The sequence below is a fragment of the Haliotis rufescens genome, unplaced genomic scaffold, assembly GCF_023055435.1.
Source record: "Haliotis rufescens isolate VD_foot unplaced genomic scaffold, xgHalRufe1.0.p SCAF_18, whole genome shotgun sequence".
NCBI lineage: Eukaryota > Metazoa > Mollusca > Gastropoda > Lepetellida > Haliotidae > Haliotis > Haliotis rufescens.
This window is the reverse complement of record NW_025963868.1, coordinates 24700474-24719437: the sequence shown is the minus strand read 5'-3', so window position 1 is coordinate 24719437 and position 18964 is coordinate 24700474. Positions and strand designations below refer to the sequence as shown.

The 18964-nt window shown below is 41.4% G+C and overlaps 1 protein-coding gene across 2 annotated transcripts; it reads left to right on the top strand.

Moving 5' to 3' along the window:
* Positions 1–904: 904 nt before the first annotated feature.
* On the top strand, positions 905–14416 carry LOC124133027 (flocculation protein FLO11-like). Of its 2 annotated transcripts, XM_046497213.2 has the most exons (10): positions 905–1013; positions 1480–1581; positions 3948–4406; positions 6945–7037; positions 7833–8097; positions 8611–8868; positions 9603–9697; positions 10392–10481; positions 11669–11879; positions 13717–14416. In XM_046497213.2, the coding sequence occupies exons 1-10, from the start codon at positions 1001–1003 to the stop codon at positions 13964–13966; spliced, it is 1836 nt and encodes a 611-aa protein (XP_046353169.2). In that variant the 5' UTR covers positions 905–1000; the 3' UTR covers positions 13967–14416. The 2 variants fall into 2 exon arrangements, with proteins under 2 accessions (XP_046353169.2, XP_048254019.1); XM_048398062.1 differs by lacking the exon at positions 8611–8868.
* Positions 14417–18964: the final 4548 nt, after the last annotated feature.

Here is an 18964-nt window from a genome sequence, read left to right as displayed (position 1 = left end):
TATCGAAAAGTCAAACTTCGGAATGAAAAATAACATTAAAAATTCAGATCTGGAAACAGAATTAGCATGCAACAGAAAATTAATAATAAAGACGATTTTAGAGGCAGTGATAAGATATTAAATCCGATCGTATACCACTGCCATTGAGTACGTGGAAGACCCCCTTCTGCTAAACCCTGGGTAAACAGATGGTTGAGGTAGGAGTATATCGAAAAGTGCAACTTCGGAATGAAAAATAACTCTTAAAATTCGGATCTGGAAACGGAATAAGCATGCAACGGAAAATTAATAATAGAGACGATTTTAGAGTCAGTGATAAGATATTAAATCCGATCGTATACCACTGCCATTGAGTACGTGGAAGACCCCCTTCTGCTAAACCCTGGGTAAACAGATGGTTGAGGTAGGAGTATATCGAAAAGTGCAACTTCGGAATGAAAAATAACTCTAAAAATTCGGATTTGGAAACGAAATTAGCATGCAACAGAAAATTAATAATAGAGACGATTTTAGAGTCAGTGATAAGATATTAAATCCGATCGTATACCACTGCCATTGAGTACGTGGAAGACCCCCTTCTGCTAAACCCTGGGTAAACAGATGGTTGAGGTAGGAGTATATCGAAAAGTGCAACTTCGGAATGAAAAATAACTCTAAAAATTCGGATTTGGAAACGAAATTAGCATGCAACAGAAAATTAATAATAGAGACGATTTTAGAGTCAGTGATAAGATATTAAATCCGATCGTATACCACTGCCATTGAGTACGTGGAAGACCCCCTTCTGCTAAACCCTGGGTAAACAGATGGTTGAGATAGGAGAAATGATACCTCCGTACACCCTTCACGGTAGTGCGTGTTCCTTGTGTCGGCCCTGTTCTCAAATAATATTTGGTGACTTCCAGTCACGACTTATTACTAAGGTTTATTTCAAGTCTTGTTGTCGAATGTAGACCATAAACCGTATAGCGTTCATTCTGAAACTGTCCGAGTTGAAGTCATGTCCGCAACAGGTGAGTTAAAAAAGACTCCTCGCTACATTTCGACGTTAAGTGTTTATTCAAACCTGGGCCGTAAACGGCGACTATGCTTGTCGTAAGAGGCGACCATGCTTGCCGTAAAAGGCGACTATGCTTGTCGTAAAAGTCGACTAACGGGATCGGGTGGTCAGGCTTGCTGACTTTGTTGATGCAAGTCATCCATCCCAATTGCGTGGATCTATGCTCATGCTGACAATCACTGGATTTTCTGGTCCAGACTCGATTATTTACAGACCGCCGTCACATAGCTGGAATATTGCTGCTTGCGGCGTTAAACAACAAACAAACATATTCAAACCTGCATTGTTTGTTTGTTTTTGTTCTGATAAACTTTGATAGATTTATTCCTTTTGAAGATAAATCAATGCCTATAGGCTGTTGTTTTGTTTGTTTAAATTATATAAGTGAATTAAGTTACAACACAGTTATTTTATTGTAGGGGTCAAGGCCGGAGGGTGTTCTGTCATTGTTAAGATTTCCATAGTAACAGTTTCCGTGGTAACCGTTGGCGTCATCGTCGCAATAGCAGTTCCACTGGCTCGTAAGTTTTATACTCGGGTAGATACTACCTTTTTATATGAATAATTAACATTATTGTGGTATATGAACAATTACTCTTATGCTGATGTATGAACAATTAAACGGTATGACGTTATATGAACAATTAAACATTATGGTGGTATATGAACAATTAACATTCTGGTGAAATATGAACAATCAAACATAATGGTGGTATATGAACAATTTAATGTACTGGTGGTATATGAACAATTAACATTCTAGTGGTATATGAACAATTAAACGTAAATAAACAATGAAACATAAGGTGTTATAATTACAATAAAACATTGTGATCATGTATGAACAATTAAACATTATAATGATATATGAACAACTAAACATTATTATGGTAAATAAGCAACTAAACATCATGATGGTAAATAAACAATGAAACATATGATGATATATGAAAAATTAAACATAATGGTGATATATGAACAATTAAACATTATGATGATATATGAACAACTAAACCTTATGATGGTAAATAAACAATGAAACATATGATGATATATAAAACAATTAAACATTATGGGGATATATGAACAACTTAACCTTATGATGGTAAATAAACAATGAAACATATGATGATATATAAAACAATTAAACATTATGATGATATATGAACAACTTAACCTTATGATGGTAAATAAACAATGAAACATATGATGATATATAAACAATTAAAGATTATGGTGATATATGAACAACTTAACCTTATGATGGTAAATAAACAATGAAACATATGATGATATATGAACAATTAAAGATTATGGTGATATATGAACAATTAAAGATTATGATGATATATGAACAACTAAACATTATGATGGTATATGAACAATTTAACATTATGATGATATATGAACAACTAAACCTTATGATGTTAAAAAATTAAACAATGAAACATATGATGATATATAACGATTTAACATTATTATGATATATGAACAACTAAACCTTATGATGGTAAATAAACAATGAAACATATGATGATATATGAAAAATTAAACATTATGGTGATATATGAACAACTAAACCTCATGATGGTAAATAATCAATGAAACATATGATGATATATGAACAATTAAACATTATGATGATATATGAACAATTAAACATTATGATGATATATGAACAACTAAACATTATGGTGGTAAATATAAAATGAAAAATATGATGATATATGAACAATTAAACATTATGGTGATATATGAACAATTAAACATTATGATGATATATGAACAACTGAACATTATGATGGTAAATAATTAAACAATGAAACATTATGATGATATATGAACAATTAAACATTTTTATGGTGATGTATGAACAATTAAACATTATGATGATGTATGAACAATTAAACATTATGGTGATAAATGAACAATCAAGCATAATGTTGATAACATGATGAAAGATATATTCCTTTTATTCTGAGGTCGCGTGGTCAGATATCATTCCAGATCAATGACCATCCGCTCTATGGAACCAACGACCACAATACCCCAAGCAGTCTCCTTCTCTTGCGGTTGGAGGCGACTAACGGGATCGGGTGGTCAGGCTCACTGACTTGGCTGATGCATGTCACCGTATCCCTATTACGTAGATCGATGTTCATGATGTCAATTACTGGATTATCTGTGGACACACAGTTTAAATGGCAGGGTGCACACATTTCTTGTGTGGAAACGTGGGGTTCACACAGGTTTTTGGTAGGGCGGGGTGCACACAGTTCTTTTGGGAAAAGTAGTGGTGGTCATAATTTAAAATACAAAAATGCAAGCACATAATTCGGGTAAAGTAATTCAAATAATTGACATTTTCGCTGAAATACTGGATCTACGTTAGGACTACTGACATAGACATGAACATTCCACTGTAAAACATTTTCACGAATGTTCATTCAAACCGCACACTTGCTTTCACGATATGGAGACATGTTCTTTACCCACATTCTTTTTCAGAACATCCATCATGTTCAGTAACCGATTTAGAGGACACTTTAATTTTTCCCACCATTTAAGGGGAGACGTTTTGGCCACTTTACAGACATGACCTTTTCAACTCAAATTTCGCTTTTGCCCCGATTCTAACTTTTCGCACTCGCTTAACCATTCGCAGTGTGTCAGATTCACAAGGGGACCAAGGAGGTTAAATGGTACTTTAGAATCAAGTTTACTTTCATTAATTTGTAACAATCTGAAGAAACAAATAAAAATCATCCCTCCCCATCAAGTAGTTTTGAAAAAAATCAGGAGACATAAATATTCTATTTTATCTTCTCAAAATACCAGAACAATCAGGCATTCACTCACTCCGTACGTCTGATTTTCTTTCTCCAAGTTCGGAACAACGAAGCCGTCGCACAAACAGCTGAAACCAATGTGACAACAACCCCGCCTCTAAGAGTCGACGTTACCGGAACAACCACAGATCCGCAAGTAACCACTACTGGCAATACGAAGGGCGATAACTCTAGCGGCACGACAGCAGATACCGCTAATTATTCCGGAACAACAACCGTTGAGGTTACAGGAGAAACAACCGCTGAGGGAAACGATTTGCAAACAACAAATGGAGACAACTCTACAACAAATGATCCAACAAATGTTGATAGCACCGATACCATATCAGATGCTCCAACAACTGAAGGCGGTTATAGTGAAAGTACGACGAAGGGAGATATTTCCCAAACAGCTACCACCAATGACTTTACCGAGAACCTCACCAGCACAACGCCAGCTGTAACAACCACAACTACGCCGCTACCGACCACAACCCCGTATTTTGAATGTACCAATGGTAGGTATTTGTTTACATATCTTCCGAAAACATCAAATAGCTAGGTGGTCAGTATTTCCGCCATTTTGGCAGGTTAGCGCAATTTTGTGCGCGAAAGACTTCCTCAGTAACAGTTTCTAAGTATTCCAGCTGCCAACTTCATTCGACTCGTAACTTTTTCTGGAGGTTTGAGGAAATGGGGTGGGATATGTTCTATTTCCAGATATTGCTAAAAGCGGCGTAAAACCAAACTCACTCACTCTATCTCCGGACATCAGTATAACCTACGGAGTCCTTGTTCGTGGTTGGTTGATCGACGTCTCGAGTAGTACTACTCATTAAGAGTTCATTGAATTTCGAATGTAGACTGCCGAGCAAGAAAGGAATGCACTGGACACTGGATTTGACTAAAAAAAATACAACCGTTATCAAAACCATACTATGTTGATAATAGACCGTCGATACACTGCATACCTAAGGTCCAAAAACCAAACTATGGTACCCGTATCAAGTACCTTACGATCGAATAACTTTTTTTTATTTCTTTCATTTTAGCAACCATCCAGCATGTGTGTATATTTTCTTTTGTCCGGCGGTTTAGCTTCTTTAACGTTTATCGATGTCACATTTTACATGTCAATGAGGTGAACTGCTCTCAGTTTTGGGGGTTTAATCATATTAAACCACATAAATACATGCCGGCTCAATGGTCTACCTTTTTAAGCCCTGGAAACATATATTTGGGCCTGCTGTCGCGTACCGCCATTTAAGAAGCATCTGAGGTATGGCTTGTGGTCTCAAGTCTTGATCAATGTACCGAGCTGCTGTGACACCTTTGCCTTTCTCTGGACCTATGTTCTGGAAGACTACAGGGCCGACCCTTTGTGCAAGACCAATTCCACCCCACACCATGATGCTCGGACCACCCCACTATCCTCTCTCAACAACACAAGCATCCGAATAACGTTCCCCACGGCGTCGCCAGCCTTTCCCTGTCAGCTGCTGTTGAGATACAGTAACGGCTCTTGTCTGAGAAGAGGACTCTTCTCCACTGCTGGTGACGCCAATGGTGGTGCTGTGTTGCCCACTGAAGACGGTCCCGGCGATGACGTTGTGTGAGAATGGGTCCTAGGTTACCATGGCCGTTACCGTGATGCGTTTTGGCGATCGGTTTTATTGTCATCTGCTTTGTTTTTTATCATGAAATTTCATTTTTCCGGACAAGGTAATGTTAAATTTTAGAAACTTTGACAAAAATTACCCAGATATTTAAATGACAACTCTTCAGGCAATGTTACTTGGGGTGACGTTTCTTTTGCGGTTCAGTACATATGGACGGCAGGTCCACTGCAAGTCTGCGAATGTTATTATATTGGTCATAACACATCATTTCATATTTGCTTGTTGTTCAGTTAGCAAAAGACAAGCATAGCGACGTTTGTCAAAACATTGTAGCAAGTGTAGCTAGACTGGCGACATTTTTCTTTTCGTTTTTTTCATGTTGAGGTGAGGTGAAATGGAGTTTAACGTCGCGTCTAAGATTATTGCACTTATATAAAGGCGTGCATGCACGTTTGTGTGTGGCTGCTTGTACTAGTCCGGAATAATACCGAGTTTATAGTGTTAGCACTCTGTGATACTATGTCGCAGTTAACACGAATACCCCACTCAGACACAGTATACTGACTCTGAGCCGATCAGTCCTTGTTTTAGCCCCTTCATGCCGAGTGCCAGACGGGGTAACAACAAGTACCATCTTTTAACGTCTTTTGGGATGACGCGGCCGGGGATCGAAACCCGGACCTTCAGCTCTCCGGGCGGACGCTCTACCACTAGACCACGGAGGATGAGGTCTTTTCTCATGGCATTGAATATGGGTGTTGAATCTAAAAAAAACACATTAAACATTCACCTTGAACTTCAAAAACTACAATAAGGCCATCCCGCAGGGATTCCGGGTTTCATTCGTTTCCTAACAACCCATGGTGGTCGTAAGAGACGACTTGAGGATCGGATAGTCAGACTCTGTGCCTCCGGTATTAATCAATGAATTCGCGACTCGATTATTTACAGGTCGTGGTCATGTAGCTGAAATGCCAAGTGCGGCGTTAAACAACAAACAAACACCGCTCGTTCGCTACACACACGAAAACACACACGAAAACACACACACACACACACACACACACACACACACACACACACACATCGTTATTCATCTGGGACGGCAGCTTGTCGTAAGAAGGGCCAAAATGGGTCGGGTGGTCAGGCTCTGTGACATGGTTCATGGGGTTCATAATATCAATCACTGGACTGTCTGGTCCAGATTCCATAATTTTCAGGCCGCCGTCCTATTGCTGGAACAACAGACAAATAAACAGTTGTTGCATGACGGATCTACATAATTACAGTTGGACAAAAACAGTAATGTTTCAATAACTTTTTCCAGGTTTGGCAGTGCCTACTCCTCCTAAATTTATGAACAGACAGTTATCATATAGCTGTAACAATTCTGAGCGTTGTGTAAACTAACATTCACTCACTCATTCTGACGTCAAGGTTTCAACAGGACCGTCATTCTGATGAAAGCCAACGTCGACGCCAACGACTACCTTTTCTTCCGCGGAGGGCTCTCGGGAAGCGTCGTTAACGGTAGGAAAGTTCTTGTCATCCGCCATTTTGACGGCCATCTTGGATCTTGTATAAATAAACCAGGGTGACGGTCTCTGTCATCACTAACATAGTGTTAAAGTACTGTATTTGTCACATGTAGGATGTGTTTCGAGCTAAAACATGATTTAAATCTCATCTGGGGATCTCTACACATTATATCCCGATTCGGAACAAATTTCTATCGTATTAAAATATATCATTTAAGAAGAACGGGACATTTAGGGCCCATTGATCCAAGGCGCCGCAATTCGCTGTACAAAGCTGCGTCCCACACGATGCCAAAAACTAATGATCGTAGGGAAGAGAAAGTATGGATGTCAACTTCTTTATTATGAGGAACACAACGTTTCGGAGTATATGCTTACTCCTTCATCAAGTGAATGAAGGAGTAAGCATTTCCTCCGAAACGTTGTGTTCCTCAAAATAAAGAAGTTGACATCAATATATTCACTTCCTTATATGCATCATTTCTAAATGCCTTTCAAAGACCTAAATGATTGTAGGTTCATATATCCAGTTCGCCCTGGTCATATATCCAGTTCTAGGTTTGTCACCACCATACCCTTTTTCGTTGGTTTCACCAAAGTTGTAAACGTCTAAGACCTGCATCACCTCGGGCTTTCCTCCCTTATAAAGCTGACACTCCGTGATACTGAATACAGTTAAAAGCAGCATGTATCGGCTTTTACAAGACGGCGACTGGTCAGTCTGATTGCTAGAATCTTTAACGAGTAATGACAGAGTTGATCAGTCAAAGGCGGTGTTTCCTTCCAGCTCATACAAGCTTCACAGGCCGATGTCTCAGCGTGGTCGGAAACACCAACCCGTGTAGCGTCTCCATTCAACACAGAACCTTTGTCTCATCCGGTGGCTTTAACGCATATAACGCATGGGCAGTGGGTGATAACTACCTCGACTGGTACGGGTTCGAATCCACACAGGGCGAGTACAAACAAGCTCCGAAAGCTGTGGCGGAAGGGTCCCCGGCTGTTCTCACAACCAGTGACGACACGAAGCCTAACTACCTCTCTTACAACACGTAAGTATGAACGTGCAAACGAAGTGAAAATACCTATAAGTAAAATAGTCTTTTCATTTAACTATCCACCTAGTGTAAGGGGCCGGCCATTTGATATGGGGGCGGGGTTGGGGATGGGGGGATGGGAGTGGAGTTGTTGGATTTATTTTCACACATTTTCTGGGACGATTTATTTTGGGGATAGAATCCCAGGTCATGTGACCTGTGAAGATCCGGGGTAGAATAGGTCTTCAGCAACCCATGCTTGGCGGAAAAGGCGACTATGCTTGTCGTAAGAGGCGACTAATGGGATCGGGTGGTCAGGGTCGCTGACTTGGTTGATGCATGTCATGATATCCCAATTGCGTGGATCGATGATCATGATGTCAATCACTGGATTGTCTGGTCCAGACTCGATTTTTTACAGACCGCTGTCGTATAGCGGTAATATTGCTGAGTGCGGCGTTAAACAACAAGCAAACAAACAAACAAAACATGTACATTTTATGTCTGTATTTCGGGTTGTTCATCAAGGTTCGGCGAAGGCTACTGGGCCATGGATGTGTGTATGGACTGTACTGGTACTATCCAGGGTTGGTTTGAGGTAATAGGCTACACCAACGCAACACTTCTGGAGAGTCGGACTTTCACCATAGCCCAACCCACAACCTGTAGTGGCACAGCGGCCGAAGCGACCGACGTAAGGCCATTCAGCAGCGTGTACCACGTAGGCCACTGCGGGCGGGTCAACGTGTTTGAATTTGGAAACAACAACTGTACTATCAACCAATTGTAAGTTCATGTCTGGTTTCGGAACAGACGGTACAGAACCCGAATAAACTTTGTTTATTCCGCTACCTTAATAATAATTCGGGAAGCAATGCATTCGTGGTATTGTATTTATTGTCTGTAAACTATGTGACGCCAAACAGGAAGACCCTGTATAAAGAATAGGACGTGTCATTCCTCGTAATCAACACTATTTCAGCTATATCACAGCGGCCTGAAATTCGGGTGGTTATTAGCGTCTTTTAAGTAGTATATTTCAGTGTCCAAAAAGAGTGATTGAGTGAGTGAGTGCATGAGTTTGGTTTAACGCCGCTTTTAACAGTATTCCAGTTATATCACGACGTGTCAGCTTGATGTGGGAGGAAAGTCCGAAGTGATGCAGGTCTCAGACGTTTACCACTTCGGTGAAACCCACGAGGACGGGTATGGTGCTGACAAACCTAGAAGCATAATCGGGGCGAACGGGAATTCGAACCCACAATCATAGGGTTCTGGCATGCCCAAGGGATGCAACTCTTCACAGCGAATCGCGGCGCTTTAGACAAATTGAACGCCCCTCGTAAGTCAATGACAGCAGGGATCCCAAGTCGATCGGGAGGAGGCACTTGCTCATAATATCAACCACTAGTTTGTTTCCGCCCAGACGATTACTTACATGATATTTTCTGGAATTAAAAACATTTCCGTCTCTCACTATTTCGATGGTTTCGAGTTCTCAATCTATGACCTTTGTACAGCAACCCTCCCGACTCCAACAACAACGCCAACCAATCACAAGCTACACCATCAACATCGACTACGCCAAGCTCGACTACGCCGGTATGCCCGTCCGGTAGGTTGTTTACGGTGTGTTAAATATTTCAATGCTATACATTGTACTGTGTAGACTTTCTTTGTCCCTAGGTTTTGGTCGGTCACTTGTTTAATTACGTGTCATCGTGCCCCGACGGCGTGGGACGTTGCTCATAATATCAATCACTGGTTTCCTGGTCCAGACTACATGTCGTCCATGCTTCGTCACATAGCTGGAATATTCTGAGTGTGACGTTGAACAACAAACACACATATTAAATATATGAATGTTTTCAAAAAGAATGCATTTTGGGCTGGATACATTTCAAGCAGGTGTTCTGAATAAAACCTTCCAATGTCTTTACAATGTCTTGGCAGTATGGGTGTACGCATGGTCGAGTGATCTAAGATGCAGCAATTCCCTTTCGCATACCATAAGCATCCAGGGTCCGCTGGTGGAAGGCTTAAATACCAGAATCGCCCCGATTATGTTTCAATGTTTGTCAGCGCCATACCTTTGCTTTTGTTATTATAAGGTAAACGTCTGAGACCTAGAGACCTTTCATCCTAGATTAAGCTGACACGCCGTGTATCTAAAACCCGCACGCACGCACGCACGCACGCACGCACGCACGCACGCACGCACTCACTCACTCACTCACTCACTCACTCACTCACTCACTCACTCACTAGCTCACTCACTCACTCACTCACTCACTCACTCACTGTTGCAGGTATGAGTAGGACTGTCGTGTTGATCCAGTACAACTCTACAGACCCGGAAGTGTTCATATCGGGAGGGGTTCCCGCCAACTACACTACAGGTACTTGCTCATTCAACATAATCTCCTTGCTTTTCAATAATCTTCTCATATCGAAAGTGAAGCTTTTAAATTCCAGTCCGGAAGAAGTTTTCTGAAGCCACCCTAGAAAACCCATTCAAGGTGTTTATTCAGTTTAGAAACAGGGATGGAAATCACTTGGTGCCAGGTCTGGCGAGTATGGTGGGTGAGGCAGCCTTTGTAAGTCGAGAGGTGTGAGAAGAGGCATTGTCATGAACTAGTAGAACTCCAGCAGTCAGGATTCCTCGCCGCTATTGTTTAACAGAATCTCCCAGGCGATGAGGCAAATCAGCATAGTAGGCACCGGTAATCGTCACTTTCTAAGCAATAAACAAGGATCACACCCTTTGCACCCAGAATACAGTGGCCATAACATTCTTCAATGATCTTGAAGACTTGAATTTCTTTGGTGCCTGAGAAATTGAATGGTGCCATTCCATGGATTGACGTTTTGACTCGGGATCGTAATGGTAGACCCATGTTCATCACCCGTAATTAATCTCTCTTTGAATTTAGAAACTTTGGCACCCAACGAACCGATATTTTATTCATCTGTAAATATTCAGGAATAATTGTTTCAGTCGATCCATGGCTTAGACCTGTGTCTTCTTCAAGTTCAGCAATGTTAATACGTCTATTTGACAGCATAAGTTTTTCTTTCTCCTTGATTGAATCTTCATTGGTGGAAGTTGCGCGACATCCAGATCTAGGGTCATCATTAAGGCTTGTTCTCCCGGGACTAAAACACAGCAACCCAACGTTTAACAGTAGAGTAGCTTGGGCACTTATCCCCATATACATGTGACACATGCGGTCATGTATTTCTTGGGGAGTACTTTCTCTAAAGTTAGTCAGGCTTAGAACTTTTTGAACAATCCTCGTATGCTTACCCAACATTGCTGCTCATTGAATTTAAGTAACCAAACATAAGACCACGATTATAATAATAATAATAATAATAACGACGACAACGATGATGATGATGATGATGATGATGACGATGATCATAAGGATGATGATGGTGTCGACGACGACGATGATGATGATGTTGATGATGATGATGATGATGATGATGATGATGATGATGATGACGATGATGATAAGGATGATGATGGTGTTGTCGACGACGACGATGATGATGATGTTGATGATCAAACTTCTTCCTTCAGCTGTACCTTCTACAATCGAGATAAGCCACCGCGAGTTAGGTACTGGACGCTACTTCGACGCCTACAACGCCTGGGCTGTAGGCGACGACTTCCTCGACTACGATGGAGGGGAAGTTGGCCAGGGCCAGTACAACAACGTCTCGGCGGCTGGGTCGCCGACGGTGAGGACAAGTAAAGACATCGCCAGCCCGCAATACTACCTCTACAACACGTAAGTCAAATCTATTTATCCTAACCACATGGTCCGAGTTACTAATCAACAATTGCCGGTATCGTTTACATTTTGCATAAATCTTCAAAGGCTTCAAAGATACCATGGAGTACCATTGAGTCGAATGATGGACGTCGATCGAACGCTTTAAAGATGATTATAGTTAAAATGGATATAATTATCATTAAACCGCCCGCATGTTATAAGAAATGAGCGGGCCACTGTAATTTGATAATGCCCCCCTATTGCTTGACGACGGGCGATTCACTCTCCTACCCAGAGTTCCATGCGGCCGGCAGCCAGCTAGCATAGTACCTCTGCCACAGGCCAGCGCCATGTGACGATTCGTCACATCTTTCACAGTCCATTCAAGATATTGCATATGCTTTTCATCCGTTTCATGTTTGACAAGTCTACACATTTTCATAAACAAATGTCAAAGAATGGTTAACTTTCATTGAGAAAGTATGCAAATACGTAAAATTCTACTTGTTTTTGCGTAGTTATCCTATGTTTACATTGGTTGTACGGCTCCATGTGCTGTCATCGAAGCCCAACGGAGAGCTAGCGACACGGTCACTTTGATGCATAGATATATATTGTCATGCAACTCACTGTCGCAGTTGTAGTAGCATATCTATATAGTTATGCAAAACAATATGTAAAGCGCCCCCAAATACTTGCATTAGTCCGTTCTATACTGATTTCTGAAAAAGCGCGTTTGTTTACAAACAAGAGAAAAGTCCGGTCACGTGATATGCAAATTAGCCTGTGGCAGTGGTGTTATGCTGAGTCACCACTGCGACGGAGTGTGCGGGCGATTATCACGCCCGTTGTTAGGTGACGTCATAGGATAGGATAGGTGACGTCACGTTGAATAGTGACGCCATCTGGTTTGTTCTATGACGTTTCCATATTTGTAATAGTGGGTCGCGTTGATTGCAGTAAATGTTTCAAACCCGATATTGTTGTTTCTTTAAATTTGATAAAAACATTCCATCCATTTTAGCTATAATAACGGTAACGCTATTTTTCAGGGTATTATCATTTGCAGAAGCCCTCGGTCTTTTCAGTTAATGGAAGACCTCAGGCTTCTGCAAATGACAATGCCCTGAAAAATAGCGTTACCCTTATAATGGTGTATAGGCCACAGGGCACATGTTTCACGCAACAATCTCACCTATACCATTCCACCCCTCATATACTTCTCGAATTCACCAGCCTATACTCACCCCGTTTTAAATTAAGAGACTATTTTTTATACAACCTATAGGGGCGGTGGGGAAGCCTTGTGGTTAAAGCGGCCCCCACATGGGTGATATTGATCAAATATTGCTAAAAACGGCGAATAATTTCCAACTCACTCACAAATATAAACTTTACGTAACTTCATTTGTATTCACCACTTTGACGTATTCACCGCTCTGTCATATTCATCACTTTGTCGTATTCGCCCCTGTATCGCATTCGCCACTCTTGTTATTTTGACCACCTCGTCGTATTCGCCCCTGTATCGTATTCGCCACTTGTGTCATATTGACCACCTCGTCGTATTCGCCCCTGTATCGTATTCGCCACTTTTGTCATATTGACCACCTCGTCGTATTCGCCCCTGTATCGCATTCGCCACTCTTGTCATATTCACCACCTCGTCGTATTCGCCCCTGTATCGCATTCGCGACTCTTGTCATATTCACCACCTCGTCGTATTCGCCCCTGTTTCGCATTCGCCACTCTTGTCATATCCATCACTCTGTCCTATTCACCTCTGTCATATTCACCATACTCTCGTAGTCACCACTTTGTCGTAATAACGTCTCTTTTGTATTCACTGCAGCCTCGGTGACGACGTGTACTCCATGGAGGTGTGCATGAACTGCAGCCAGACCTACAACGGCTGGTTCGAGGTGTACCTGACCTGGGTGGGCGGACGTGAGCCCCAGTTGAACCAGGACGGCTTGTGTTCCGGCAACGCTGACGTCAACGAAAGAACCAGGAACATCACTGGGACGTTCCACATTGCCTTTTGTGGGAAACTGAATGAATTTTACACCAATAGCTCTGCCTGCTCTATCAGTAACTTCTAAATGTGGAATACGCATTCTTACATCCGTCCGGATAAACAATTTTTCGGAATTAAGAATTTTCGGATGAAGAAATTATAAAGACGTTGTGCTTTTTATGACTTTTCACAGCGAAACAATTTGCTCAGTTAACTCAATTTTTTGTGGATATACCTCTATGTAATCATGTTATGTCCACAACAACAAAATTCACTATTACGCAATTCCTACTATGTGAGGCTCAGAATATCAGTCAACCCTCGTACATGGCATATGTATATTATATATTTTAATTACGGGCACGTGTCTTTCGCGTCAACACTGACACACCAGTCAGTGGGTTATCGTCATAGTAACGGCACATTTGTCTGTCATCAATTGTCTCAATACATCTTCCCTCTTCAGCGGATGAGTGAGTATGGTTTTACGGCGCATCAAGCAATATTCCAGCATTGAATGTTTGTTGTTTTAACGACGCACTCAGCAATATTCCAGCTATATGACGGCGGTCTGTAAATAATCCAGTCTGGACCAGATAATCCAGTGATTGACATCATGAGCATCGATCCACGCAATTGGTATACGATAACATGTATCAAACAAGTCAGCGAGTCTGACCACCCGATCCCGTTAGCTGCCTTTTGCAAGAAGCATGGTCGCCTTTTACGGCAAACTCGAGTTGCTGAAGATCTATAACACGGATCATCACGGGTCGATTCTTTCATGTGACAATGCAAACTAGTTAATCAGACTAGCCATGCCATTACAGATTAACTGTCGTCATATGAAAGAATCGGATGTTCTTTAACTTCTTTTGAGTGGCACATATAGACAAACAAAATAGACAAAAAAAAGTGGCATTTCAAGATTGGTAATCTTCGGTAGCTCTCGTCACGTTTCGATTTAAAGGGATCTTTTTTGACAGCCATTGCTCAAAAGTATGCATGATTTCTCTGATGCCAGTAGAGGAACAAACATTTTTTTCAGGGCATTCCACGTGAACGGTGAATAAATTATTACTTGTTTTGAATGAGGCAAAATAACAATAAACTACGTTTATTACAAACACGCTTATAACTAGTTTTTTGCCCCGGCCATTTCCGGTGTATATGCTGTATATATCCTTATAACGAACTACGGTTATAACGAACTAAAATTAGTGGTCCCTTTGTGTTCGTTATAACCGTAGTTTACTGTATTTATGTTTCAATATTATCATCTTTGACATGGGTACATCTGAGCATCTGTGTATCCAAGTGTGATTGATGTCTCACATGGCCCATGAGCAACGTGTCCCTGAGTAACACACTTACGGGTACCCAAACCCCTCTTCCAGTAGTAGTAACGGTTCCCCGGCACGTGGCTGCACGGCTGTATAATGTCCTCCAGGGTAGATACCTACTGTTTTATGTAGTTGGTTATCCGCTATTATGGACATATCCCGTCACGACTGGACCCTCAAATTCTTATGCCAGGCACCCGCCAACAGCCACCCAGGTCGGGGGGGGGGGGACTATATCCAGCGTTAAATGTTTGAATGTAAAGTCTTCAAAGGCCTTACACGATAGGAATTGCCATACGCAGAAATACGGTTCTCTCACAAGCCGTGAGGCACTGATCACCCACACAACCTCACCTTACAAGCATATAGGACAATCATATATTACACATTCATATTGACACATAACACACACAAGTTACACCTTTATATGGACACATAACACACACACACAATGGAGGGGTCACTCAATACCAGACATGAGCGAGTCTCGGGTAACCATGGGTATCCATAACGTCACTGGTTGGTGTTCTCATTACAATCAACTGCTATACAGTTCAACAGGAGTATTACCCCTGGAATTTACGACTAGACGGTACAAGTCGGTGTTACCATTTACAGCCAACCACTATTAAGTTCGACAGGGGTGTTACCCCTGGAACTTAGATTATCGGTTTTCAGTTGACCTTCACGCCAAAAAAACAAAGTATAACCATACCTCAGTGTAAGACTACATCCATATATATATATATATATATATATATATATATATATATATATATATATATATATATATATATATATATATGTATGTATTTAATTAACACTATTACCTTATATAATATATTCCTATATTTGCTCGTATCTGATAACGTGATGGAGAACCACCTGGTCGAACACGTAGTAACTCCCCATGACGAGGAATTCGGAAAAACAACCTCCCCTGTTGTCATTCCAGGGAAAATTGGGCGGAAATTATGCCAGCTCTCCCCCGTTCTAAAGTGTTTAGCGGGATATATTTTTAATATGGGTGAACGCTGGGGCACAACCCATCTAGCTAATGGGAAATTCAAAACATATAAGCGTCCGCGCTTCACCTTACATCCCCCGATACTTTTTACACCCAGCCCCCCTGATTTGACCGAACGCATAGGACGGGCCCTCACCCTAGCGGCATATCCGACCTCTCTGACGGACATATCTTCCACGCCGAATATAGGGGCAGCCGTACTTTCGATGTACCGGTTATACTTTGATCTACCAGTCTTGGTAGACCTGGTGGTCAAGACTGCAATTGGCACGTTAGATTTGGCAATCCTTTTCCAGCTAACGCAGCTTCAGACGGACATGGGAGCCGACTTGCAAGCTTACGCGCAGTTATTCTGGCAGCTGCTGGACATTCCCAGAACCGCGATTGGGTATACACTGTCCAAACCGAGTGCACCAAAAACTGTGGGAAGTCTGAGATTCGCAAGGGCCAGGTTCCCTTGCAGGGGAACACAATTCGAATTGCCGCACGTTTAAAAAGTTGGGCCCTTTGCATGGATGAAACTTTTCCGTTTGCGGATTCATGAACCAATTTCCCACCAATAACATTCTGTAAATGGTGCCGTCGGGTGCAGCATGCGGAATGTGCTGTCGCCCTTTTGAAACTGTCCGGTATATCCTACCGTACAGTAACGCCCTACGCGGGGGCACCAGACCCCCGACGATTTATAGAACTACACCTCCCTCCTAGGGTCGATATGAACGCGGCCATGACACAAGGAGGGGTGTGGGAGAGTCGTTTTCCCCCGCCGTTAGACCTTAACTTCAATTTAGACCAGTGCTCTGTTTGTCGAGTACCATTTGGACTCAATTGCGGGAAGGTGTCGGACGCAATTCCTCCTATCCTGACAAACAATCCAGCCCTCAGTCCGCCCAAACACCCACTAAATAGATTTGACGTTAGGACGTTTATTAATTATTTCAGGCCAACGTCGGTGCTAGTACGACCACGGCAACCGGTCCGGTTGTATTTGGGCCGGGCATCCCCCCCAATGGAACTCTCCAGGGCAGCAATAGACGTTACAAAAAGCCTCCTAATTCCGCTACAATGCAGCTTTATGCAAACGAGAGCGGCACAAATACTCCTGTTTTACCCTCCCCAAAGTTCGACATTTTGGGACGGGTTTCAGTGGAATGGCGGGGACAGTGAACCCGTCACCAGAGACACATATGACACGGACCGGGACGCGAATTAAATGCAAATAACTGACGATCAGTTCGGTCGAATCAGGGAACTAAATGTAAACAATAGTAAAAATAGTCTAATTGCGACTAAAGTAATCGTTCAAGGGGAGTTACAAGTATCTAAAAGGTGACCATCAAGACCTTACAAACCACTATATATGGTACTGTTAATTATTTGACACATTATTATAGTAGAAATATTGTTGGTACATTAGAAGTGATATTTGTATTAGAGTTTGTTACAGGTGAATATATATTTTTATATATTTTTATTCAGTGTGAAAGACTGAGTTTTCTGAAGTTGAGAAAAGTGATATTTTCATTGCAGTGAACATAACACTTGATATTTCACTGCAGTTAACATAACACCTGATATTTCACTGCAGTGAACATAACGCGTTGACGGAACTATGTTGGCCTACACGAGACAGCTCGTACACAAACTGTTGATTTACGTCAGTTCAACGTTGACAAGTCATATAATGACAGATGGTCATTTATGTAGTTAATACCGATTCTTACCGTTTGTTATTTTGTTGAAAATGATTTGTATTAAACTGTGAATTTCTATTCTGATTTGTCAGTCGATACTTTACGTTTCGCAAAGCGCCATTTTGTTACTTGAATTGCGTGTATTCTTTCGCTTCGAACAGCCGTCTCATTGATATGAAATTTATTTTTTGATGAAGTTGATTTTGAATATAATCATATCCAAATGCATACTAAAGAATTTTAGTGACATCAAATATTGTTGGTTACTTTTGTTTATATTTTTTAAGATTTAGCAAAGACAGAACTACATTTTTAGTCGTACTTACAGGGGGTGGAAAACCGTCCATGTGTGTTATGTAGGGAGAATTTACGCTTGAAGGTTTTACATTTGTAATGAAATAATTTAATCTTCCTGCAGACAACTACACCAAAAGTATATAATAAATAGGATATTTCATGTGTCGAGTGAAATATCATGTTTCTCTCACCGAGTGACGGGGGGAAAGGAGATATTTTCACGAGTGGCTACTACTACGCCACTCGACCATGAAATATCCTCTATGTATTAAAAGTGTTATGAATTGTTATTACAGAAGTAATATCTATAGTGGTAGTCACATTCCGCATAATATATGTGTCGATATGGCGATATAACTTCTCGTTATGAGAATGATAGTAAGGTTAAGATCAAACCAATTATTATTTTTTGATGAGTCGTTTCTGTTTAGACATTGAACTGTTATTGTTAAAACGATGTGGTTATAATAATATTCCACATCTATTGAAATTGTATGTATAATGAATATTGTACAGTGACGCTGTGAGACTGTCCACGGTCAGCCAGTTTATGGTCACCATGGTTATCACCATATATTCGGGGGCATGGGGGGCCCAGTCGTCTAAGGCGCCGCGATTCGCTGTGCAGAGTTGCGTCCCTTGGGTACGCCAGAAACCTATGATTGTGGGTTCGAATCCCGGTTCGCCCCGATTATGTTTCTAGGTTTATCAGCACCATACCC

Excerpts from the sequence above, each read along its gene's own strand:
- LOC124133027 (XM_046497213.2), top strand. Across the intron at positions 1,582-3,947 it reads AATAGCAGTTCCACTGGCTC|TTCGGAACAACGAAGCCGTC; the intron begins GTAAGTTTTATA and ends TCTTTCTCCAAG. Across the intron at positions 11,880-13,716 it reads CAATACTACCTCTACAACAC|CCTCGGTGACGACGTGTACT; the intron begins GTAAGTCAAATC and ends TATTCACTGCAG.